A 25034-nucleotide genomic window follows, 5' to 3' on the forward strand; every position below is an offset into this window, starting at 1 on the left:
TTCTCTGCACTATATACCGCTTAGAATGGTGTCACATACACAGACGTGTGTGTGTGTCTCTTTGTGTGCTTAACCGTGTGGGGCAAACCACCAACGGTGGGCGGCCGATGGGTATTCTAAAAAACAAGGGCAATTCCTCATGCTTCTGACCACGACTGCTGCAGCGGTTCCCCTGCTATAACACCACGGCTCCATTAAGGAGAATCAGTGAGTGAAGGAGCGACATTAGAGGCAGAGAGAGTGGATGCACTCTAATGGCCGACTCTGACAGGGCCCTGTGACGTGGAGTGACAGCCTGACAGGACCCAGAGCGGCGGTGGAGAAGGAGCACGCTGATCCCTCCGGACAGAGCGGCAGGGTGGCAATGTGGTGAAGTCCTGCAAAGGGAGCCCATGGCTGGACAACGCTTCTGCACATCAACCTTTCCAGCAATGCACACCATGCTGATTAGTATGCAAGCCATGAATCATCGTAATGATTTGCCTACCAATTTGGTTAGATATGGGAAGTTGACACTAGTTTTACATAATAGCTTGTATTACCAGGGCTGCTGGGTGGCTCCTTTAAAGCACTATTCTAGTGCGTGGCATGGGGATGGGCCCCATGGTCTAATCCTCACCATGCCTGTGCCGACTGTGTCCGGTAGCCCCATGGGGCAACAACATCCTAAACATCCAGGGTTCAGGAAGATCACTCTCTAGTGACAGACCTGCAGTCTGCAAGATGTTTGTGAAGGTCTTCCTGGGGTCATGTCTGCTTGCTCTTGGGTTGCAGCATGGAAAGAAACCGCTGGGAACATCATGTGCTTCGAACAAGAGGGCCGGCTTGTCAATGCTCCCCACACTGGCTGCACGGCACGGCTCTATACAACCGCCCATTCCTTATCTGAGAGAAAATGGGGGAAGCACTGAAAACAAAGCACATCATTACCTAAAAAACTGTAGCCAGAGAAAACCAAGTAGGGTTTCTCTTCGGAGCTTTGAAACAACAAAGAGGGCCTGGGGCTTTCTATACCAAAGAGCCCCAGAGTAGGTTTGTTCTATGATATATCTCAGGTACCAGAGCTGAATTAGACCCAGGTTAGGATATTATGTATGGGTGTAGTAGCAATGCTGAGGCTTGTTCTCAAGCACTGGAGAGAAAGGCCAATGTTCAAAGAGTGGATAGATACAGTGGGCTCCAGAATTATTGGCACCATTAATAAAAACGCTGCATATAATAAACAACATGTACATTTACATTGAACATTCATTTTTCTGTTTTTTATTTAGTTATCTCATTTTTTCTGAAAACCACTGGTGCAAATAAATATTGGCACTCTTAACAATTATTGTAAATATAATGAAAAAAGTGAAATTGCCAATACAATTTTACTTTAATTTAGTTAATCTCTGTCTAAAGGAATTAGATCACAAGGTCACTTCCTGTTTAACTGGAACATAAAAATAAGGTAACAAACATGCAAAATCCCTTACTGAGCACAATAAACAAACCAAGCATCTTGAATTTGCAAAACCTCATTGGAATTATGACAGGAAGAGAGTGCTATGGTCAGATAAGAGATAATTCGCCAAAACTGAATGCATACAAGGAGAAGCACCTCATACCTACTGTCAAATATGCCGGTCAATGACTCCAAGCATACATCAAAATCCACACAGAAGTGGTCAAGTAAAAACAACAACTGTGTTCTGCAATGGCCATCTCAAGTCTCCAGACTTAAAACCTATAAAAAGCCTGTGGTTTGCACTGATGAGGGGAGTATCCCAAGGATATGAATGATTCTGACATGTTCTACATGGAGGAATGGTCAAAAATCCCTCCAAATGTGTTATCTAACCACAAATTATAGGAAAAGACTCATGGTTGTCATCCTTGGTATCACTGGAGATATAAGGGCTTAAGGGTATGGAAGCATGTGTATGTAGATACATGTAGTATGTGCAGCGAAGTAAATATCCTCCTTTTTCCTGCATGTGATTTTCTCTCAATACACAATACTAGAATTTATTATTTAATAGACTAATAAGAAAATGAGAGGAAATGATTCCTTTACATGTTCCTGAGGACAGTACTATGTATGTGTGTACATAGATTTCTATATGTGTATTTATGTACAGTATCTTTCAGGAAAAATTCCTGTTTCGAGAAAAATACATGCGTGATGAGGCATCAATAAATAATCATTTAACCAGTCAGAAAAAAGAACAAAAAGGCAGAGAAAATTCAAGCTTGTTTCATGAAGGGCATACGTTTTTCTCTTCCTCTCATTGAGCTGCATGGAGTTATGGTCAGGCTGGGAGGAAATAGTACCCCAGTCCTTGGAAACCAGAGATGAGTCTGAGGCACTAATAACTGTGTGTTTAAGAACATTAAGGGCATGTCTTTGGCAGGGGTGACCTTTCCCTGTTACCTTCCGGCTGATTTCAACACCGAATCCCAAGAGGGGGCACACAAGGTCCTGGGTTCATATCCATCCAGATACCGCGATTCCGCCCACACCCAGGGAAAGAACCGGAATGGCTTGCCCTGCAGGCAAAGCACACTGACAGCCGTCTTCCCTGCTTCATTAATAAAGGGTAACTGCCTACTCTGACACTGTTTCACAGAAGACGAAGGTACAAAAATCCATCTTCCCACTTTACTTCATCTCTTGGGGAGTTTTTGGCAGGCAGAGCGCATTTGCCTGGGAGAAGGGGGTGTAAGAGCATCTCTGCTGCCAACTCCAGTGTCCCTGAACAGGAACTCCACACGGCCTCTCAGAGGAAGGTGGAACAGATGGGGATCTCTGTATCCAATGGCTCTGCGCAGAAGAGCAGACTGAGAGGGAGACGAACACCCACTCATGCTCCACCATGTTGGCTCAAAAATGCGAGCTGATGGCAACTGCACCATAAGCATTTACAGTAAGCTTCTGAAAATGGCAAATAACGGAGGGGGAAACCCCCAGGAGAAATCAGTGTCAAAACACCAGTCTGTTCTACTTTGGGGTGCAGCCTGACAAATATTTTATTAAAGCATCTTGCTTTCATGACAAGGATTGACCTTGAACTGAGTCAAATAGACACTCAGTTTACACCTTGTTTTCAATGCCATCAAGGGGCTACAAACCTGATGTGTGACGTCTCAGCATGATACCCTTCAAAATGTCGCTTTTTGTTTCATTGCCTATTTCTGAACCTGTAGCGGCCTGTAGAAATGCTTCAGCAAACTGAAGTTCAGTATTCCACTTACAGACTTACTTGCTGTCTGAAAAATGCAACCAGATACAAATTATGCCTAGCACATCTGGATAAAATGGAAACTACTCGATACATTTATGCATTCAAGCAATATACTGTAGCTAAACAGGTGTGTTAACTTTTGTCCAGTTGAAGCGCTAAATAGCAAACGTTCCTGTGAAATAAATGTAGATAGTATCAGATATAACTGTATAGTTCATGCTAGGTATATATGTATATATTTAGACAAACTAGTTAGTGAACACTATTTGCTGAATTTGTGACTTTAACAGTTTGATTAATGAAACAAAATAGTTTAGGTGAAAGCCTTGCACGAGGGAGTAAGGATGCTTGGAAGGATGCAGCATTTGCAGATGTAATAATATAAATAACGAAATTAGCATAAGCACGTTTCGGGAAGTCTGTATTCAGAAGTCACTAGTGTCTACTGACACGGTTTTGCTTGTCATCACCTGATGAGAAATCTATTTTAAAGACACAGTCGCTAGATACAGTCAGGGACATTCCAGTCACCTTTAAGATTCGTTATGATGTTTCATTTGTATTGTGGTTATAGTATTCATATCATTAGAAGCAGTCGCAGAAGTATCAGTAGTCGTGGTAGTCGTAACAGCAATAACTCAAATTCCAATGATGCACCGAGGAACAAATAATGATTCAACTGACATTGAGTTGAGCTCTATGGACTGATTATGTGTAGTACAAAAACATTTGTAACAACAAATTTTGTCACCAAGACCTTATTTTATCTGATAAACCGTAATTATCGAGAACCACTATAAAACGTAGGCCTAACACATATAGCGTACTTTTCACCGTTTTACCAGTGACCGCACGATAATTTTAAATAACACCAGCAACCGGTGGTTATTTGAGTCAGTCAATTAGTAATTAAGTATGACCCTAAAATAAATTAATACTAATTACATCTTAAACCAGTTCTTTATTTCCAGTGATAATCACTTATTCATACTATCTGTCCATTTGCAACAGGCACAAAGATATTTCTCACAGGTTGTGCATGTAGGCTACTGCAGTTTGAAACCATATCTTGAACAAACCTTAATTTACATCTATAATATTATCCTACAGAAAGTAACGGTTTAGCTTTCATCAAAAAGACTACCCCATACACCCCCCTTTAACACTGAGTTTGATAAGTCCTCACCTTTCTCAGTAATTTGAGCACGTCGACTGCCTGGTCCACCTTATGTTCTCGGATAAGCTTTTGTATCTCTCTGATCCATGTCACCCTCCTCACGTACGGACTGTGATTCGTTTTCCGCAGCATTCCCGGTAGCTTGTCTGACTTCAGCATCAGCGATGTAAACAAAAACTCCCCGCTACCCCGACTTCCATTCCTCTCTCCTTCTCCAGAGCTGTCACGCGCCTGGCGTCTCCTCTTTGAAAATTTCGTTTCGCTGTCCAGACTACTCTGTCTGCTCAGTCTAGAACCCATTTTTGTTGCTGGGATAAACAGTTTCACAGTGAATTATTAGTGTAATGTGCTATGTCCAGTATATAACGTAACCATGTTAATAACGCAGACCTTTGCGAGCCACAAATCATGCAAACTTGAGCAAAGCACTCATATTGTATGACTATGTTGTATCATCATATTACTATTGTTCAATGTAACGAAAACAAGAGGAATCTAAAATGAAAAGCATAGCAATTTTAGAGTTCTAATGCTACTGGGGCATGATCCCCGCTACGTTACGTTAATGTTGTCTCCTCGGTAAGGGTGTTCGCATTAAATTAGCGGCTACCGATTCCTCGCTTGCTATTCTGTGCCTGTCCCCTTACAACAGTGTTTGTGTCTGCTGCTACACCGCACCACACGCGTCTCGTACAGTCTCTGTCCAATCAGAGCCTACCGTGCCAACATGTGTCTTTATAAAGGAATGCCCTCGCCTGGCTTAAACTTCAGAAACCTAATGTGTACTTTTGTGCGTTTCCTTAATGTCCCAGTCAACAAATGTTTTACATTTATTGGTGCATTATCCGATGCCTCCTATGGCGGCGTTTTAGGCTATTTGATAGGCCTGTTGATTAATTGTGTTGAAGGATAGCAAAAACCTTTCGGGTTCAGTCACTCTTTCAATTTATTTATTTATTATTTATTTTCATTTCTCAAACCACCAACATTTTAGCACAGATACTGGGAAGGCTGCCTTTGCCGCCATAAGGCTTGTCATTTAACTTCCACATCATCTCAAAAATAAAGAAATACATTGAATGATTAACTGCTGCTGTTCACACACAGTATATGTAATAAGGTCCCCTAAAGGTGTAACAAACACAGGAACAATTTAACCGTAATCATGCCTACCATATTGTTTTGTAATTATTTTGGTTCATTTTGTGTTGCTTTTATGAAAAGCACTCAGCAATACTGTGAAACTTGGAGGCATTTGGAACCGGTTGAAAAGCGAGAATCGTGAGGTACGGTCAATTCATGACATTACATTAGGTGGCATTTAGCAGACGCTCTTATCCAGAGCAACGTACAACAAAGTGCAAATCAAACACAAGAACAAGTGCAAAAGTGGACCTGAGAGGACAGTACAGTTCCGAGTCCTAGTGTAAACATACAGAAATTCAGAACCCTTGAAGAGTACAATCAAAAGTTCAAATTTAGGTTGGTAGCTACACATACACAAACTTGTTATGCTACAACTGGTTTTATGAAACATGATAAAGAAAAACCTTATTTACCATCTTCAAAATTCAGGTTAGGAGTTTATCTGTATCAAAAACAAAAACAAAAAAACAACGACAACAACAGTATGCATGGTATTTGTTTGCCTATTATGATATCATGAAAATGGACGACTAAGGCAACTGTCAGAAGTGACCAAAAGGCCAGCTGACTGCAGAGCTCATTGACTGAAATGGGAGAAATTGTCCTGAAATCAACTATTTCTTCAACAGTTCATGTATTTGACTTCTTTGGAAAAGTGGCTAGACTGAGTAGACACTTCTGAGAAAGACCAGCATTAAGACCCTGTGATAAAGATAATTTGTGGTCTGATGCTTTAAAGCTTTTTTTTGCCTGTAAGCAAAATAGTATGTTTGGACAAACCACATGCAGCCCATCACCCATATATCCTTACAGTCAAGCGTGTTGGGGTCAGCATCATGATATGGGGTTGCCTTTCAGCAGGAGGGACTGGGAGCTTGTTTCCAAGACAAGATGGATGGAACCAAATTGAGAATAATTCCCACAATAACCTGTTTCAGTCTACAAGAGATCTGCATTTGGGATGAACACTCATTACACCATGGTAAAACTAAAAGGAGTAAGAAGTAAAGTATTATGGAATGGTCCAGTGAAATCTCAGACATAAATTCCATTGTCTGTAGTATGACTTGAAAATTACAATCCATTAATATTGTCTCTAACTTGGCAAGGTTCAAGAAAATTTGGATGGAAATGTGTATGCTATTTTAGATTTTATATAAATAATGTGTTTATTTTAATGTGAAAACTCTGTAATTGTTTACAGAGCATTGACACTGGGGGCTGGGAAGACGCTTTTGTAAATGAGAAATTCAAGGCATGTCGAGGAAATTTTGTTTGCATCATGGGTTGAATTTATTGTGGTGAAACTATTTTACTGCACTAAAATGATTAGGATAAAAAAAAACATTCAAGTATGAATACTTTGAATTATTATATTTCAGGATGCATTATATTTATTATCCTGCTCTGGTACATTTTTTGTCCATTTGACATAAAATAAGCATTTGTTTTTCCCATTTTTCTTTTCTTTTTTAGAAATGGATGGCATCATTTGAGCAGTCCCTAAAGACTACAAATTAAAGTTGGAATTATGACCTATTCACTTCATTATGCTTTCTCAGGTTCTTAAGTTCATAACTCATATACATGCTTATAGTTATGATTATAGTTACATATATAGTTATTACTCTTATTGTTAGCAAGTAGTAGTACGTTCACTGAAAGACCCTTAACAGTGTAGGGGTCCTCGCACGGGACTCCAAATTATGTAGGGTCCTCGCACGGGCCGCCAAATAACGCAGGGATTTTACTCTCTACGAAACCGGGGCGCCAGTTAAACGTTGTGTAGCAGTATAACTGCAAAAAGTAATCAGTCTCATAAAATTACTATTATCAGAAATATCTAACCACAAATTTAGTATTTTAATTAATAATTAAAATAACCAATTTTAATGATTAAACATACCGATAACCTGAAGGTTGGAAGTTCTTCGAAAGACTGCTTTAACTCGGCTCTCATGTCTATGCGATTCCAAAACGGACACCGGGGTTTAATAAAATATATTTATTAAACAAACATACAAACACATAACAGATAAACTAACGGGAAGTTAGTAAGGAAATTTAGTTGGGTATGTGTGTGTGCGTGTGTGTGGCGCGCGCAAGCGCGCGTGTCGCTAGAGTTATGGGTGTGGTAATGAGTTAGAGTTAGCTGTGAGAAGGGACTACTTGCGTAGTTTTACTCTATATATGCGCAAAAGACGGCGAATCAATTCACGTACATATATATGTAGCTAACCAAACACATTACAATGGTTGGATGGTAAATATTGAAACACAGATTCACAAAAACAGTTAAGACTAAACTAAACACTGGCTATGCCTGAATGTTTGTTTTCTTACTGAGTCCATACGCATTGCTGGATCCAAAAGACATGCTGTCCTTGTAGAAGCGGCGATGGTGCTGTGAATGGTGTCCGGGAGAGATGCGCAGGCTGGGGTGTTCCCGTCTTAGCGCCTTAGCAGCGTTGTCGTCTGATCCGCTGGTCCTTTTCCAGGTGTAAAAGTTCGTTGCTGTTTCGTTGTTGAGCTTTATTGGGGTAAACTGATGTAGCGTTCCGCGTACAACAATTTCCACTCACTATAGGCCACGTAGTTACCGCGAGGTAACTGGGTGTGTCCGTAGGCCTGGTAGTGCGCTGTGCAGCATTCAGCCTCTGTCCGAGTCTCGGAGCAGATGAGCTGAAGCGACTGGCCAAAAAGGGTGCGTCGAAGAGAAGAAGCAGAAGAAGAAGCAGAAGAGCCAGAAGAGAGATCCCAAGAACGTGTCTTGCTCTTATACGGGACCGTTTATTGCTCCCGCCATTACGGGATTGGCTGAACCAAGTTAGACGTCATTCGTGGTGGACGTCGCAGAATTTTCCTGTGGGAATGTGGAAGTTGTAGTCCCTACAACAGTAATGTGACTGGTTTGTTTGTCATTAGACCTCTCTATTTCATTTTAATTCAAAAGCACCTTAAAAGCCAACTGCAAAGAATAGATCACTTATGATCACTTCAATCAAGGTAGATTCTAGCCAGATCAAATTGATTAATACTAGTGTTGAGAACTAACGTTAACGTTAGTAAAGCAGGGTAACATTAGCCGGCTAGTTCCCTAGCTGGCTGGTTAATGTTAGCTAGCATTCACTATACTATACTATGAATTATGGATATGTGATTAGCCCATAATCCAGTCCCGATGGTGGTGGCTGGAAGTAAAGGATTAAAACTCCTCACTTATTCAACATGTTAAATAGGTTGATGATAATGACCTAATTAAAACAAAGTTCAATTAAATCAATCAAATAAAAAATAAATCAATGACCAAATAAATTGCCAAATACTTGGCAGAGCAACCTATGGATCAACCTTTATGAAAATGTACAACCTGATTAAAATTAATACATGTATTCAGTTACAACAGCTATTCAAGATTTAATCTAAAGATTAAGGTTCAACTACCTTAAAACATTTTCACAAGACCATTGTAAATCCCTTCCTATCATTGAAAAAGGTTCACTGACATGTTCACTCAACCTTTGCCTGGAATGTTACAGGCGTGGACAGGTTACAGTCACAAAAGTAATGAATTAATATATTATCAAAATAATGGTTTTGGCCTCTTTCTAATGAGATCAAACATGAGTATATAAGGAGGTAATCAATTTCAGCTATTGAATACCTTAAACTGTGCTAGGAAAATAATTGTGTGAGAGAGAGAGAGAGAGAGAGAGAGAGAGAGAGAGAGAGAGAGAGAGAGAGAGAGAGAGAGAGAGAGAGATGATGTTTAATGAGATCAAACATGAGTATATAAGGAGGTAATCAATTTCAGCTATTGAATACCTGAAACTGTGCTAGGCAAATAATTGAGAGAGAGAGAGAGGGAGAGAGAGAGAGAGAGAGAGAGAGAGACAGGTGTGGCCACTGATTATCACTGTTACCTGTTAATCACTTCTACTGGTTGCATACCTATAGAGTGATTGAACATTTGTCTTAAATAGCTTAAATAGCTGTGGAATTTATCAGTAGATTAGCTTTGATTTCATATTGCTTGTGAGCAATTGTAGGCCATTTAAATAGGCGTGTCAGAGCGACGCTAGCGTATATTAGACTCGCGAAAGTTGTCATTAGTCAGTAAGTGCATCATTCTGACCAGGTGTTTAGTATCGCTGCGGACTTTCCTCTAGACGCGGTAAAGTTGATTTTTAAATTGCTCATTTGAACAGCAAGGGTTAGGGCTTGAGCCAGTTTGTTTGTCTGTTACCTGTTAATCACTTATACTGGTTGCATACCTATAGAGTGATTGAACATTTGTCTTAAATAGCTTAAATAGCTTTGGAATTTATCAGTAGATTAGCTTTGATTTCATATTGCTTGTGAGCAATTGTAGGCCATTTAAATAGGCGTGTCAGAGCGACTCTAGCGTCGCTCCGTCCCAGTTTGTGATGTTATGTTTCACCCCATCCCAGTCTGCTCTCTCCCTCGAAGACCCCCCCCCTGTGACGTGGGCCTCCACGGCGTCGGAACCCCTCAAACCTCGGCTACCCCCCGCTGACCCCTTGTGAGGACTTTGCTGTCACAGGGGGACTATGGAACTGCCAGTCTGCCACTCGGAAGGCTGACTTCATCCCTGCGTATGCCTCCCTCCAGTCCCTACAATTCCTTGCCCTCACGGAGACCTGGATCACACCTGACAACACCGCCACTCCCGCTGCCCTCTCATCCTCCTTCTCCTTCTCGCACACTCCCCGGCCTTCCGGCCGTGGCGGTGGTACTGGTCTTTTAATTTCCCCCTCGTGGAAATTCTCTGTTCTCCCCCTCTCTGACCTGTCCATATCCACTTTTGAATTCCATTCTGTTGCAGTATCCTACCCTACTAACCTTTTCATTGCAGTTATCTACCGTCCTCCAGGGCCCCTGGGAAACTTCCTTGATGAGCTAGACACCCTTCTCAGCTCCTTTCCTAAGGATGGCACCCCACTGATTCTCCTTGGAGACTTCAACATCCACCTAGAAGCCTCCCAGGCTGCTGCCTTCCTACCGCTAATCCACTCCTTCGGCCTCTCCCTGCAACACTCTCCTCCAACCCACAAGGCGGGCAATGTCCTAGACCTTGTCTTTGTGAGGAACTGCTCATGCTCCGATTTCACGGTTACCCCTCTGCACACATCTGATCACCACTTCATCTCATTCTCCCTCCCTCTTCCTCCCCATCCTCCTCCCCCTCCTCCCACCCACACTTCCTCAGCCCGCCGTAACCTCCGCTCCCTCTCCCCCTCTTCCTTCGCCAGCACCGTCATCGCCTCACTCCCCCCTCTTGAATCCTTCTTCAAACTCCCCACTAACTCTGCATCTGCCACCCTCCTTTCATCTCTCTCCTCCGCCTTTGACTCTCTCTGTCCGCCTGTCTCAAAGCCGCCTCGCACATCCCCTCCCAGTCCTTGGATATCTGACACCCTCCGTACCTCCAGGGCCAGCCTCCGCGCAGCGGAGAGGAAGTGGGGGAAATCCAGAGACGCTTCAGACCTCACGACTTACCAGTCTCTCCTGGCGGCATTCTCTTCCGCTGTCACTGCCACCAAAGCAAAATACTTTCAAACACAAATTCAGAACTCCGGTTCTAACCCCCGGAAACTTTTCTCTATTTTCTCCTCTCTCCTCAATGCACCGCCTCATCCTCCTCAGTCCTCCTTTGCTGCTGATGACTTTGCTGATTTCTTCGATGAGAAGGTCACAGTCATCCGTAGATCCTTTACAACCACCGCCCCCCTCACTGTGCCCTTCCCCCCCTCTAGGCCCATCCCTTCCTTTTCCACTTTCTCCCCCCTTACAGACTCTGGTGTTTCTCAACTCCTGCTCTGCCACCGCCCTACAACCTGTGCCCTTGACCCTATCCCCTCTTCTCTTCTCCAAACTATCACACCTGACATTCTCCCATTTGTCACCTCCCTTGTCAACTCCTCCCTGTCTTCCGGCTGTTTTCCGGCATCCTCCAAGAGGGCCCACATCACTCCGCTGCTAAAAAAGCCTACTCTGGATCCCTCCATCATCCAGAACTAGTACCGGTATCTCTTCTTCCTTTCCTATCTAAAACTATAGAACGAGCTGCTTCTACTCAACTTTCTTCTTTCTTTTCTAACAACAACCTGCTAGACCCCCATCAGTCTGGCTTCAGATCGGGCCACTCGACAGAGACTGCGCCCCTCTCCGTCAGTGAGTCACTCCATGCCGCACGAGCAGCCTCCCTCTCCTCTGTCCTCATTCTTCTAGATCTCTCTGCTGCCTTCGACACTGTGGATCACTCCATCCTCCTGTCTGCCCTGTCAGCAACGGGCATCTGTGGCACAGCCCTGGACTGGATTGAGTCCTACCTCTCTGGTCGCTCCTTCCAGGTTGCCTGGGCTGGTTCGGTATCAACACCTCGGCCCCTCGGCACAGGAGTTCCCCAGGGCTCAGTCCTAGGTCCGCTTCTTTTTTCTCTTTACACTCGCTCCCTTGGCCCTGTGATCACTGCACATGGGCTATCCTACCACTGCTACGCGGACGATACCCAACTCTTCATCTCGTTCCCGCCGTCTGATACGCAGGTTTCAGCCCGTATCTCTGCTTGCCTGAGGGACATCCAGAGCTGGATGGACAACCACCATCTAAAGCTCAACCCAGGCAAGACTGAAATGATATTCATCCCTGCTAAAACCTCTCCCCATCTGGATCTCTCCATTTCCCTCGGGGATACCACACTCACGCCGTCACCCAGTGCAAGGAACCTCGGCGTGGTGATGGACAGCAGACTGTCCCTCTCCGAGAACATTGTGGCGGTGACCCGGTCATGCAGGTTCTTTCTATACAACATACAGAGAATCCGCCCCTTTCTCACCCCCTACTCGACCCAGCTCCTGGTCCAAGCGATGGTTCTGTCCCGCCTGGACTACTGCAATTCCCTCTTGGCTGGCCTCCCAGCGTCTGCCATCAGACCCCTCCAACTCATCCAGAATGCAGCAGCTCGTCTGGTCTTCAACCTTCCCAAATACTCGCACGTCACCCCCCTGCTTTCTTCCCTCCACTGGCTGCCTGTCATGGCTCGCATCAAGTTGAGGTCAGAACTGTAGAATCTCTCCCCACCTTCAAGCGCAAGCTGAAGACACACCTCTTCAAGCAGCACCTTTCCCCATCCCTCCCTACCTCCCTGTGAACCTTAATTGTTGTCTCTGTGACTTGCTTTGTGTATCAGTATTTTTAGTTGGCTAGGTAAGCAGTGTTTGGATAGTTAACTTTGGTTACTTTTGCTCTGTTTGTTTGTTTCTTTGTTCTCAAAAAAAAAAAAAAAAGGCCCTCGTCCTGATCTTTGTTGTACAGGTAGCAGTTGAAATTGTACTTCCCTCTAGGCTCTTTCAGCGAACTTATCCCTGGTTATGGGTATGCACTTTGTTGTACGTCGCTCTGGATAAGAGCGTCTACCAAATGCCAATAATGTAATGTAATGTAATGTAATGATTCAGTTCGGATCCGCAGGATAGTTCAGACATTTCAGTAAAGCTGAAGAAAATGTGGTATTTCATCACAGCAGCACAGCATATGCTCTAAGGCAGAGCGTGTGCAGATAAAATGTCAAGGAGGCAGTTTTGCTACAATTGTGAAACAAAACAATTGGATGTTGGAGACTGGGTGTGTGATATCCTAAAAAAGTAGTAAAACTGTTAGAAAGTTTTGGTTGATCAAATCTGTCTCAACATGCCAGGATGGTACATTTAGTTCTGGGAAAGGTGTATATAGGTGGTACCTGTACAACACTGCATTGTAATTGCCAGTGCCTTGCTTTCAAGTGGTATGTTTCATCCTGTAAAGAATACAATTTTGCTGTATTATTAAATTGTATTGACCTAAATTTTGGTTTTACTTTACAAATGACCAAATTCCTACCAAGATCATGTTTGAGAGAATATTTCTTTTACATGAAATGACACTTTGTTTGTAAAACGAAAATGACTGTGAGGTGTCTTGATTACCCTCAGAAGGAAAATGGTCAAGAAGTCGATTATCGCTGGTGTGGTGGTACTGCTGGTGGCTTTGGTGTGCATCTTTCTGGGCATCTTCTTTGGAGTGGGAAATAAGAGGACCCGCTTTCCAGACCACTTCTACTCCAAGGCAGCTGTGGCGGCAGATGCAGGGAAATGCTCTGAGATTGGCAGGTAAGAACCAAGAACCCATTTGCATTTTTTACATTTTACATTTTAGTCATTTGGCAGACACTTTTAATCCAAAGCGATTTACAAGTGCATAGGTTCTTCCAGAAGTTAAACCATCACACCCATAACTAGTAAGTAACTAGTAAGTGCTGTTCTAAACAAAAAATGTAGTCATCGTAAGTGTGTATATATATATATATGTATATATATATATAATATATAAATATGTATATATATATATTTTTAAATGTTATTTATTTGTTTTTTTGGGGGGTTAGACAAGAGGGATATCGGAAAAGGGGGGGGGGGATCAGGAGGGAGGACTAAGGTACAGTTTGAAAAGGTGTGTTTCTAGTCTGTGTCGAAATAGGGGGAGGGATTCTGCTGTCCAGTGGTAGGCAAGTCATTCCACCACTGAGGAACCAGAACGGAAAACAGGCGTGAATGTGCAGCTCAACCGCCAGGTGCTCGTAGTGAGGGAACCATAAGGCGACCAGAGCTGGCAGACTGGAGTGGTCTAGCTGGGGAGTAGGGACTGATTAAGGATTGTATGTAAGATGGGGCAGTCCCCTTAGCAGCCTGAAATGCTAATACTAGGGCCTTGAAGCGGATGCGTGCGGCAATAGGAAGCCAGTGGAGGCCAATGAGGACTGGGGTGACATGAGCCGACCTGGGCTGGCTGGTGATCAGGCAGGCTGCAGCATTCTGGACCAGCTGGAGGGGCTTGATGCTGGGTGGCTTTCTCCGTCAGGAGATGACGGATACGGCGTATATTGTAGAGGAAGAACCTGCAGGTTCTGGCAGTGGAGGATACATGTGGAGCCAGGGTGAGGCGGTTATCAAGAGTCACCCCAAGATTCTTGGCCGTATGAGAGGAGGGAGCCTGGAGCCTTTAGTGGAGTGTGGAGCAGAAAGCTCACTGTAAGGAGGCCAAAACTCTCACCCACCCACTACATCCTTATTGGATCTGTGTTTGAATTTTTAGACCTTTTTAGACAAATAATTGGACAATTGGCTGCTCAGTTGCTGCTGTGTATTTTTACGACATCAGTCAGCACAAGGAACCTACCAAATGGTCTAGTGTTCTAGGTGTAGAATTAGCATTTTTTATCAGAATGAAACATTGGGTGTATCAGAATGCACTATATGATACACTGTTTTGAAGCAAGAATGCACTGTTGAGCTAATCGATAGCAAGCAACCTGGTAGTACAGTAGAATGTTCTTATCGCGCCAAGTCAGTCACTCATCCTGAATCCAACTGAACATACAGTTCACTTGCTGAAAACAAGACTGAAGGTACAAAACCGCAAAAACAAAATGGAAACTGAAGATGGTTGTGGAACAGGCCTGGCAGAGCATCACCTGGAAAGATACCCAGCATCTGGAAATACCCACACAGCCAAATACGACAGCATACACTCACATATCTACCTGTAAACCCACACATCCTCTCATGAACATGTATGCAGAACAGAAACTGAAATGCAGGCAAATGCATAAATACCCAAGACTTCAAAGATCAATGACATCGAAAGAAAAATTCTTCATTAAAGGTAACATTTTAGTTAGAAAATATAACATCTTGCAGGCCCTGGACTTTCACTTCATGTCCTCCTCCAGTTAAAATAAAAAATTTTCCCGGAATTGTGCCTCAGGACAAACTCTTATTGAAATTCAGAATGGAATCAACTGAATTTTAATTATTTCTGAGGCTCTCATGCTGAATATAATTTCCTTAAGCAAAAAGTTCTGGCTTCTCTAAAGTTTCTCTTCAAGGCTTTCCAGCCTCCATTAAAATTCCAATGCTTAGGGGGAAAAATATTTGAGCTTACATAAAACTGTACTGACACTCATTAAAATAATAATTAAAAACCCACCAGAATGTCAAAAATATATATTTAGATATTATTGTGAAGCACTGAATGAAAATTCTGATATTATCACCTAACACTGGTAAATTGGGTCAATGGAACTGGTGGCACTGAAACTGTGCATTTTGTTCATTCAAACTGAATATTGCTCTCTGTGTTTTGATCCATTCAAATGCTCTCATGAATGATGAATTGAATGCATCTAAACAAAGATGCATATTATTTATTATTGGGAAATGCGCTGGTAAAATAAAATGATAAAACCCCTTTCAACTGTGGAAAAGTGCTTTTCAGCCTACTGCTTTCAGTTTCTGGTTCAGTTTTAAACTCCTGGTTAAAAATCTGTTTCCCTGATTCCCTGACTGCCTTTAACTTTGCCATGAAAACAGAATTCACAGTAAGGTAGAAAGTCTTTTTGGTATTCTGGACATGAAAAGGGAGCTTTTGTCAGAAGTTCCCTGAAACCGATCCAGATTTTAATACTTGGAGAATGATAGTGGAACTACACTCACTGGGCACTTTATTAGGAACACCTGTACGCCTACTTATTTCTGTGATTATCAAATCAGTAACCAGAATGGGGAAAAAAATGGTCTCAGTGATTTCAACCGTGGCATGATTGTTGGTGACAGACGGGCTGGTTTGAGTATTTCTGTAACTGCTGATCTCCTGGGATTTTCACTCACAACAGTCTCTAGAGTTTACTCAGAATGGTGCGAAAAACAAAAAACATCCAGTGAGCAGCAGTTCTGCGGACAGCCTTGTTAATGAGAGAGGTCAGTGGAGAAATGCCAGACTAGCCAAAGTTGACAGGAAGGTGACAGTAATGCAAATGAACACAGATTACAGCAGTGGTATGCAGAAGACCATCTCTGGACACATGCCTCAAACCTTTTAAGTGGATAGGCTATAGCAGCAGAAGAAGCAATAAGTCTAAAAAATAAGTCTAATAAATACATAATAAAGTGCACACTGAGTGTATATGTGCTATACCCCTAACCAGCAAAGACACCTTTTTTCTGTACACCCAGCCCCAGTGTATTATTGTGCTCTCAGGGACATCCTAAAGAGGAACGGCTCAGCAGTGGATGCCTCTATCGCCGCCCTGCTGTGTGTAGGGCTCATGAATGCTCACAGCATGGGAATTGGAGGGGGGCTCTTCTTCACCATCTATAATGCATCTACAGGTGGGTTTGCCTCCCCCCTGTTCTCATCCACAGTTTGTCCACAGGAAAAGTACAAAGCACTGATTTTGTTGTTTGGCTTTTTTGTTGTTTGTTTTCTTTTTTTGTATTTCTATCAGGAAAGGTAGAAACCATTGATGCAAGGGAGACTGCACCCATGAATGCAACGGAAAACATGTTTGGCAATAATACCCAGCTATCTCGGAAAGGTAGTGTGCTGTGTTAAGTAACATGTCATCATTAGTTCATTGAATTATTTGGAAGAATCCACGGAGACTGAGCATGGGTAGATAATTCATCATTGTATGATAGCAGGGTGAATGGGGGGATGTATAGGTCGCTCCAAGGTTAATATTACACCTCTGTGTCCCCACCCTGTTTCTGAGCTATGCCTTGAATCACCGGTGATTTGCCCATAATAAAAAGACCCTCCAAACCTCAATTGAGCTCACATGTTTTCTGGAATTCACTGCTGAAACTTCAATTCCAGCCCTGTTGTAAACCAGAAAGGCTGGAATGGTGCCTGCCATGACAGGTCATTCACTAAATGATCTTATCTTACAAGTTGTATTTAACATGCTATGTGGAGCTCGAAGCTGATGAGTCCGCATCACTCACAGGGCTGTTCTTTAAATGGTCTCTATGCAGGCTTGGGATCCACCCTAGCAGCCATTTGAAAATGAATTCTCCATTGCTATAGAGTATATGCTTCAGGTGGCAGCCTGTATCAAAGTGGTTAAGGTACATGACTAGGACCCGGTGTAGCCAGGTCCCCTGAGCAAGGCCCTCAACCCCAACATTGCTCCAAGGCGGATTGTTGCTGCTTAGTCTAAACAACTATAAGTCACTTTGAATAGAAGCATCACCCAAATAGCATGTGTTCATGAAACATTTTGTAAGTTCTGGTATTAAAGGTACAATAGGTAATTCCAGACTTCTAATGGTCAAGAGAGGAATTGCAGCAACACCCTAAAATCACAACACTGTTTTTAATCCACGCACTGACATTGAACTGTGGCAATTAGAACCAATGAACCAATTTTCGACCAATGTGCTTTAATTATTGTACAGCTATACAATGTTTTTGAGTGTTGGTCCATCAACTATATATTTTTAAACCCAAATTTAAGGACTATTAACACAGACAGGGTCAGTCAACATTTTCAATGATAGGAAGGGATTTACGGTGGTATTGTAACAATGTTTTATCACAGAAATCTTACCTATTGTACCTTTGAGACACACAACAAATTATGTGTATCTGCTGGCAGGTGGGCTGGCCATCGCCATCCCTGGAGAGATCCGCGGATATGAGATGGCACACAAGCGTCATGGAAGACTACCTTGGGCAGAGCTGTTTGAACCCAGCATCGCATTGGCACGCAGAGGATTCCCCGTCGGCAAAGCACTGGCTAAAGCCATCGCCAAGAACCAGGACACCATCCTGAATGATGAGGACTTTTGGTAAAAGTAGCACTCTGTGGTTGTTTCTGCATCACATCAGCATCCAGTCCTGGTTACGACAGAGTGCTGCATGCATTCACTGCACACAATATCCCTTGTCTGAAAGTGAATTCTGTCACAGTATGTGGAGAAATAAAACTTTCTCTTGTCAAACCAGTCCAAGGATGCCTTTTTCCCCAGACACACAGACTGGAGCTGGGTGATTCTTATGACATTTTCTTTGTTCTTGTTTTTTTTTTTCAGTGAAGTGTTTTGTGACACGCACAGAAACGTCCTGAAGGAAAACGATATTATTAAATTTATTAAACTAGCTGACACCTACCAAAGGATAGCAGAAGAGGGGCCCGATGTTTTCTACAATGGGACTATGGGTCACAGTATTGTGGAGGAAATCCAGGCTGCAGGTTATTGTCCCCTTTGCTTTATCATTATTTGTGTCAAATGACATGATTTATTTCACACTGGTGACAGTTGGCATAGAGAAGGAGCACAATTTGTTTAAAGGTTAAAATTCAGCAGCTTCAAGTACATTTTGGTCAATTATTAATTCTGGAATTAACCGAAGTTCTATGCATTCCTGCCAGTGTGATATTGCTTGGAACTGAACTGTGTTTCATGCCTGCTTGTTCTAGGGGGAATTATAACACTGGAGGACCTGGCTGGCTATGAACCCCTGCTAAACGAAAACCCACTGAAGCTCAATGTGGGGGAGTACACCGTGCACGTCCCAGATGCCCCCTCCAGCGGTCCTGTGCTTGCCCTCATACTCAACATTGTCGATGGTAAGGAACCTCGCTCGGTATTGGCATTGAGGGTTCAGGGGTTTCAGTTAGGGAGAGATCTGTGGATCACATTCTGTGAGAGTGTATCATGGTGGGAGAGCTGTAAATCACACTCAGTCAATTCCTCAGTGTGTGGAGGTTCTACCTATGGTGTGTGGTTAGAGACCGGAGGCAGTATGGAAGGCTGTGAGAGCCGACACCTATGATGTGCATCTACGATTTAGAGTTCACTGGTTTGGGTGCTAGTTGTAATTTCATTGTGCTATTGGGGCAGTTATGTGTCCTGGTACTTGATATAGAGAAGTATCCAAATATGTGTCTAAAAACAAGAGAAAGTTTATTTTTGATATACTGTATAATGCAGTTTATATCCCCTATTATCTCCTAACTCAGAATGCTTCATTATATTCATAGACCCCTCTCATTCCTGCAACATCCTCTGCTGTTGCATGTTGCACCGTCCACCAATTATGCTGTCATTTTGTCAAAGGAGTACACTTCATGTGCAGTTGGTCCTAACAGACGGTAATAGTAGGCAGACTTGTGTATATTGCACACTAAAATCTGGACAAATCTTTTTTTACTGGACGGACCATCCAGCAAGCTGACGTTTGAAAGTGACATCAACATCTGCTCACCAATTATTCTTGCGGCTATGGAAAGCATATCTGGGTCTGGGAGAAGTTTATTTTACAAAAGTGCTACTACTAGATTTAGTGCTGTTAGGCTGGTTGTCAGTTTGCTCAAACGGACCACTCACTCTTCTACCGGGGGCTTCAGCAGTCTACCCCTCCCACCTCTTTGCCGCCCGCTCTCTTTACACACCCTCCTGTCTCTCAGAGAAACACTAATCCCGCTAATTCATAGAGGCCGCTTGCAGGGAAACATTATTAGCCAAGCTCTGGAGTCCCAATGGCTTGATTTGCCACTAATGGGCTAAAATGAGTAAAATGAATGCACATTCTAAAACCCACTAGTCTCTCATCCTCAAGATTCATTACAACTCATACTGAGGTTGTTATCGCACAAAGCATTCATCAAAACCACAGACTTCTTACATCTTCAAATTCTCTGCAGAACGCAGCGAGAGCAAAGCTTACCTGCACTCTGGCACAGCTCTATTGTAACAGTACGATGAGATGTGACTTGCTTTGATTCTTTTGACATGAAAATGATGTGTATTCCCACTGTTTTTGACTCGCAATGCTTTTATTTGCAGGCTATAACTTCACAGGTATGAGTGTCTCTAACTCTGAGAAGAAGACGCTGACATATCATCGCATTGTGGAGGCCTTTCGCTTTGCCTACGCCAAGAGAAGCCATCTGGGTGACCCGCGCTTTCTCAACATCACAGACGTGAGCTCTCCTCTGTTGCCCCTTTCCGACTCTCTGGACTCACAGGGTTTTGCTTCCTGAGGAAAGTTTTGATGCAGTAGCGATGTATCTCTGCTGTTGAGGAAGAAATAACAGTTCTTGCTTTGTGACTATTCTTCTCCTCCCCCTCAGCTTATTCACAATATGACCTCAGACTACTTCGCAGACAGAATCAGGAGTAAAATCACAGATGACACCACTCACCCTGACGACTATTATGAGCCGGACTACTTTGTCCCTGACAACCATGGAACAGCCCACCTGTCCGTCATAGCAGAAGATGGCAGTGCTGTGGCAGCCACCAGCACTATTAACCTGTAGTAAGGATTTTGGCTCTCAAAAAATGGCAGTGTTTGCATGCAGGACTTATACGTGGTACTTTTACACAAGCTTTGGCAACATGAGATAGCTGTCCCTTTTTAATAGCTAAGGTTATTGCAAAGATATGATTTCACAAGAAAGCCAGTGGTTCACATGGTACATGGTAAATATAATTTACAGTTCCATCTTGATTCTGTTTCCCCAGTTTTGGTGCTAAAGTTATGTCTCACTCGACTGGGATCATCTTCAATGATGAGATGGATGACTTCAGTTCTCCCTATATGACTAACGGATTTGGGATACCTCCATCACCAAACAACTTCATCCAGCCAGGTGGGACTCAAAGAACCCAATCATTTTACTCCCCAAATGTCTGCATGTGCCTACATCTCCTTTCCTTCCTCAGGTAAACGGCCACTTTCATCCATGTGTCCAACCATTATCTTCGACAAACACAACAAAGTGAAAATGGTGGTGGGAGCCTCTGGGGGCACAATGATCACAACCGCGACCGCTCTGGTAAGCTTGTTGCTTTTTGTGTTGTTTTTTCACCCACCGAGGACCTTTCAGTGCTGTATACTGAGCCTAAAGGAAATGCAACCCCCAGCACTGGCCCTCTCGTTTCTGCTCCAGGTGATTCTCAATTCGTTGGTCTTCAACTATGACCTGAAGAAAGCAGTGACGGAACCCAGGGTCCACAACCAGCTCAATCCCAATATGACCATGGTGGAGGAGGACTTTGAGAAGGTCAGCCTCATGTTATTGCTACAGTTGTACTACTACTACTACTACTGCTACTACTGCTACTGCTGCTGTTAGTGCTGCTGCTGCTACTACTACTACTGCTAGTGCTAGTGCTGCTGCTGCTGCTGCTACTACTACTGCTACTGCTGCTGTTAGTGCTGCTGCTACTACTGCTAGTGCTAGTGCTAGTGCTGCTGCTGCTGCTGCTGCTACTACTACTGCTGCTGCTGCTGTTACTGCTACAACTACTACTACAACTGCTACTATTATTATTATTACATTTATTCTTATTATTGTCAACAACACCAATAATGAGCTTAAACAGGCTACCCTTCACATGGTTTTCGGTTGTTTATTTTTTGGGGGGTGTATGTGCAGAGTGTTCTGGATGGCCTGGAGCAGAAAAACCATGTGACAAAGCTGCACCAGACCCCAGGGGCAGTCGTGCAGGCTGTGGTTCGCCAGGGAGACCATATCTGTGCCGAATCTGATCCCAGGAAAGGCGGTTATCCAGCCGGGTACTGACCTCTAAGAGATTGGTATCATTCAACATCACTCCCCCACACCTGGGGCCCGCAGGCCTGCCACAGAGCAATGAGCAAGAGCCATGAGCAAGCAGAGCCAGAGCAAGAACCATGCTCCCTTTCTATACGCAATGTCCCAAATGTCTTTCAGGGAGATTTGATTGTGGCCTCCTTAAGGAGAGCCAGCCTGTTGCTTGCTCCATGTTTAGCCTGTTTTACTTCACCAGGGGTTAAATAAAACAGCTCCACTTCCATTTCAATACCTCTAATTTTCACTCTTGAACTTGTTTTTTAAAAGTGCTATTTTTTTGTCAGCATTATTTCATATCAGTTTTGTGTTTTTGAAAACAAAGTGAGATTTTTGCAACTCCGGGAGTGGCATTTTTTAATCCTAGCCTTGTATCAAGTGACAAATCATCATCATTATAAATAGAGAAACAATATTTGTAGGTGGCGTCATGTACACGTTTGCCAACACCAGTTCTCTTACTGTAAATATCAAAAGATCATGGGGGGGGGTTGCGTGTGATGGAGTTAGTGGTATAATTTCTACTTCATTAGATACAATCAACACAACTCCAGTGCCTGCTTGGAGATTACAGGGAATACATTGTGGTATGTATACATTCACATATGCACCAACATAAACAAAAATGAAATGTTAGTTCACATCAGACACGATTCTACTATTTTTTTCTTTGAATTAACAGACATGTTTATTTATAGAGATGAAAGAAAAGGGGCACTACTGTTTTTAAAATATTAGTAGACTGTCAATTGTCTTCTTTCTTTCAAATATGGCTAAAAGATTATTGTTACATTTTTCATATAATAAAATAATAAAGGAAGAAAAATAAAGGTATAATGAAGGAAGCCTTGTCTCTCATCTGTGATCGTATGCAGTAGCATGGCTGATTAACACAAGACTCCATTATCTTCATATCAAGGTCTACTACCCGCTTGTTCAGGGATTTCAATTACAGTTTTTTTTTTCATCAAAGAAAACAAGATGATGTATATATTTTTCCCCACAACTGTGATTAGACTGTGGAATTCTGTCTCTTGTCATTGAAGATTCTATGAAAATCTCATTGGAAATGAGTCGGACTGGAAAGCTACTTTGGGCTATGGGTTTAAGGGATATGTTTGACTTTCATACTGGCAAAATTTCTCCCATTGAGTTCCATTGGGAAATTATTTTTTCTAATGATTTTTTTCTATATCATCATGATGCTATGTGTAGACTGAGAAAAACATAGAAAAATAGTTTGTTAATGTTTAATATCAAGTAAGACTAAAGAGGTAAATGTATAGTATATTTGAAAAGACATTTGCATATATATTTTTTTAAAACATACATTGTTCTTTTGCCATGCTTGTTATTAAACATTTTATAAAACATTTGTCTTGTCTTGTTTATTTTACTTTTTTGCTATTATTTTCATTATTTTCATTGCATTGTCACAAATTGTTATATTACACCTTGGTTTTTAGAAAGAAATTGCATAATTTGAATGTCAATACACCTGCTGAACAGTGTACAACATGCTACTTACTATCCAATAAATTTAAATAATTTCTATTGTTTTATGCCATCATGTAGCAGTCAATATTAAATACTGTATAATTGTATTTGGGCCATCACTGAGTCCCCTAGCTACAGTAGCATTCAGAAAGTAACCATTACAGCTGAACTCCTGCCTCCTACTGCTGTCTGTCCACACAACCACTGAATATTTCATGAAGTATTGATCATACATGGAAATAATTTATGTGACCATAATTTAACTGAGCAGCCAGGAAAGGTGATATTTAAAATCTAAAAGCAGGATTTTACTTTGAATGCATGATACGTTTGTTCACACATTCAAGAGACTTGGCAATAAAAACCATCATTCTGTACAGTCACACGTTATTTCTCTGCATTAAAATATATTCATGATAATCACATTGCCAAATTAAAATAACCTTTTTACCAGGATTTGACACCTGAATTATTCAATTAGAATTTTAGCAAATGAATGAAAAATGTATTTGAATTAATTACTAATTTATTGATTGTTTATCTAGCAGTATCTCCATGTTTCTGTTACGTTTTTGTTTCCATGCCTAAAGCATGTGTACTCTGCAGGTGGCTATAGTCTCAGGAAATGCCTTAAGCTCCTATACAGGGCTCTTTTTTCCAACCGGCACATGCTGTGACACGAGAAGTCACCCTGGTGAAGTGGAATTTTGGCCATTGGATTTTGATGCCCCTAAGCCACTTGCTAATTTTGTGACTAGACTGCCAAAGTGGGAAGAGAGCTGCTGCTGGGGCTGTGTCAGTCAAGATCAGTCTGCTCATCGCATTACATTCTAGTGCAGCTCATCGCATTGCATTCTAGTGCAGCTCATCGCATTACATTCTAGTGCAGCTCATCGCATTACATTCTAGTGCAGCTCATCGCATTGCATTCTAGTGCAGCTCATCGCATTACATTCTAGTTCAGCTCATCGCATTACATTCTAGTGCAGGTCATCGCATTAAATTGTAGTGCAGCTCATCGCATTAAATTGTAGTGCAGGTCATCCCATTACATTCTAGTGCAGCTCATCGCATTGCATTCTAGTGCAGCTCATCGTATAATATTTTAGTGCGGCTCATCGCATTACATTTTAGTGCAGCTCATCGCATTACATTCTAATGCAGCTCATCGCATTACATTCTAGTGCAGCTCATCGCATTGCATTCTAGTGCAGCTCATCGCATTGCATTTTAGTGCAGCTCATCGTATTACATTTTAGTGCAGCTCATCGAATTACATTCTAGTGCAGCTCATCGCATAACATTTTAGTGCAGCTCATCGCATTACATTTTAGTGCAGCTCATCGTATTACATTTTAGTGCAGCTCATCGAATAACATTCTAGTGCAGCTCATCGCATAACATTCTAGTGCAGCTCATCGCATTACATTCTAGTGCAGCTCATCGCATTACATTTTAGTGCAGCTCATCGTATCACATTTTAGTGCAGCTCATCGCATTACATTCTAGTGCAGCTCATCGCATAACA

At 42.4% G+C, this 25034-nt stretch overlaps 2 protein-coding genes across 3 annotated transcripts in view; one reads left to right on the top strand and one right to left on the bottom strand.

Annotated features, from left to right (window-relative positions):
• Positions 1–5031, bottom strand: part of LOC133140970 (leucine-rich repeat-containing protein 75B-like) — a 38663-nt gene extending 33632 nt beyond the window's left edge. Inside the window, exon 1 of the mRNA XM_061261304.1 lies at positions 4411–5031. Within this exon, the coding sequence (XP_061117288.1) occupies positions 4411–4701 (291 nt within the window). The 5' untranslated portion in view covers positions 4702–5031. The remainder of the gene's footprint in view (positions 1–4410) is intronic.
• Positions 1–23382, top strand: part of LOC133140614 (glutathione hydrolase 1 proenzyme-like) — a 67610-nt gene extending 44228 nt beyond the window's left edge. The window contains exons 2-13 of one of the 2 annotated variants that reach the window (XM_061260662.1): positions 13542–13718; positions 16645–16775; positions 16892–16981; positions 18044–18236; positions 18480–18640; positions 18869–19018; positions 20238–20374; positions 20525–20712; positions 20919–21046; positions 21120–21232; positions 21347–21460; positions 21836–23382. In XM_061260662.1, the coding sequence (XP_061116646.1) occupies positions 13549–13718; positions 16645–16775; positions 16892–16981; positions 18044–18236; positions 18480–18640; positions 18869–19018; positions 20238–20374; positions 20525–20712; positions 20919–21046; positions 21120–21232; positions 21347–21460; positions 21836–21982 (1722 nt within the window). In that variant the 5' untranslated portion in view covers positions 13542–13548 and the 3' untranslated portion in view covers positions 21983–23382. Of the gene's footprint in view, positions 1–13541; positions 13719–16644; positions 16776–16891; positions 16982–18043; positions 18237–18479; positions 18641–18868; positions 19019–20237; positions 20375–20524; positions 20713–20918; positions 21047–21119; positions 21461–21835 lie in introns of both variants that reach the window. The other variant, XM_061260661.1, reaches the window with a different exon arrangement.
• The last annotated feature ends 1652 nt before the right edge of the window (positions 23383–25034 follow it).

The sequence above is a fragment of the Conger conger genome, chromosome 11 (assembly GCF_963514075.1).
Source record: "Conger conger chromosome 11, fConCon1.1, whole genome shotgun sequence".
Classification (NCBI taxonomy): domain Eukaryota; kingdom Metazoa; phylum Chordata; class Actinopteri; order Anguilliformes; family Congridae; genus Conger; species Conger conger.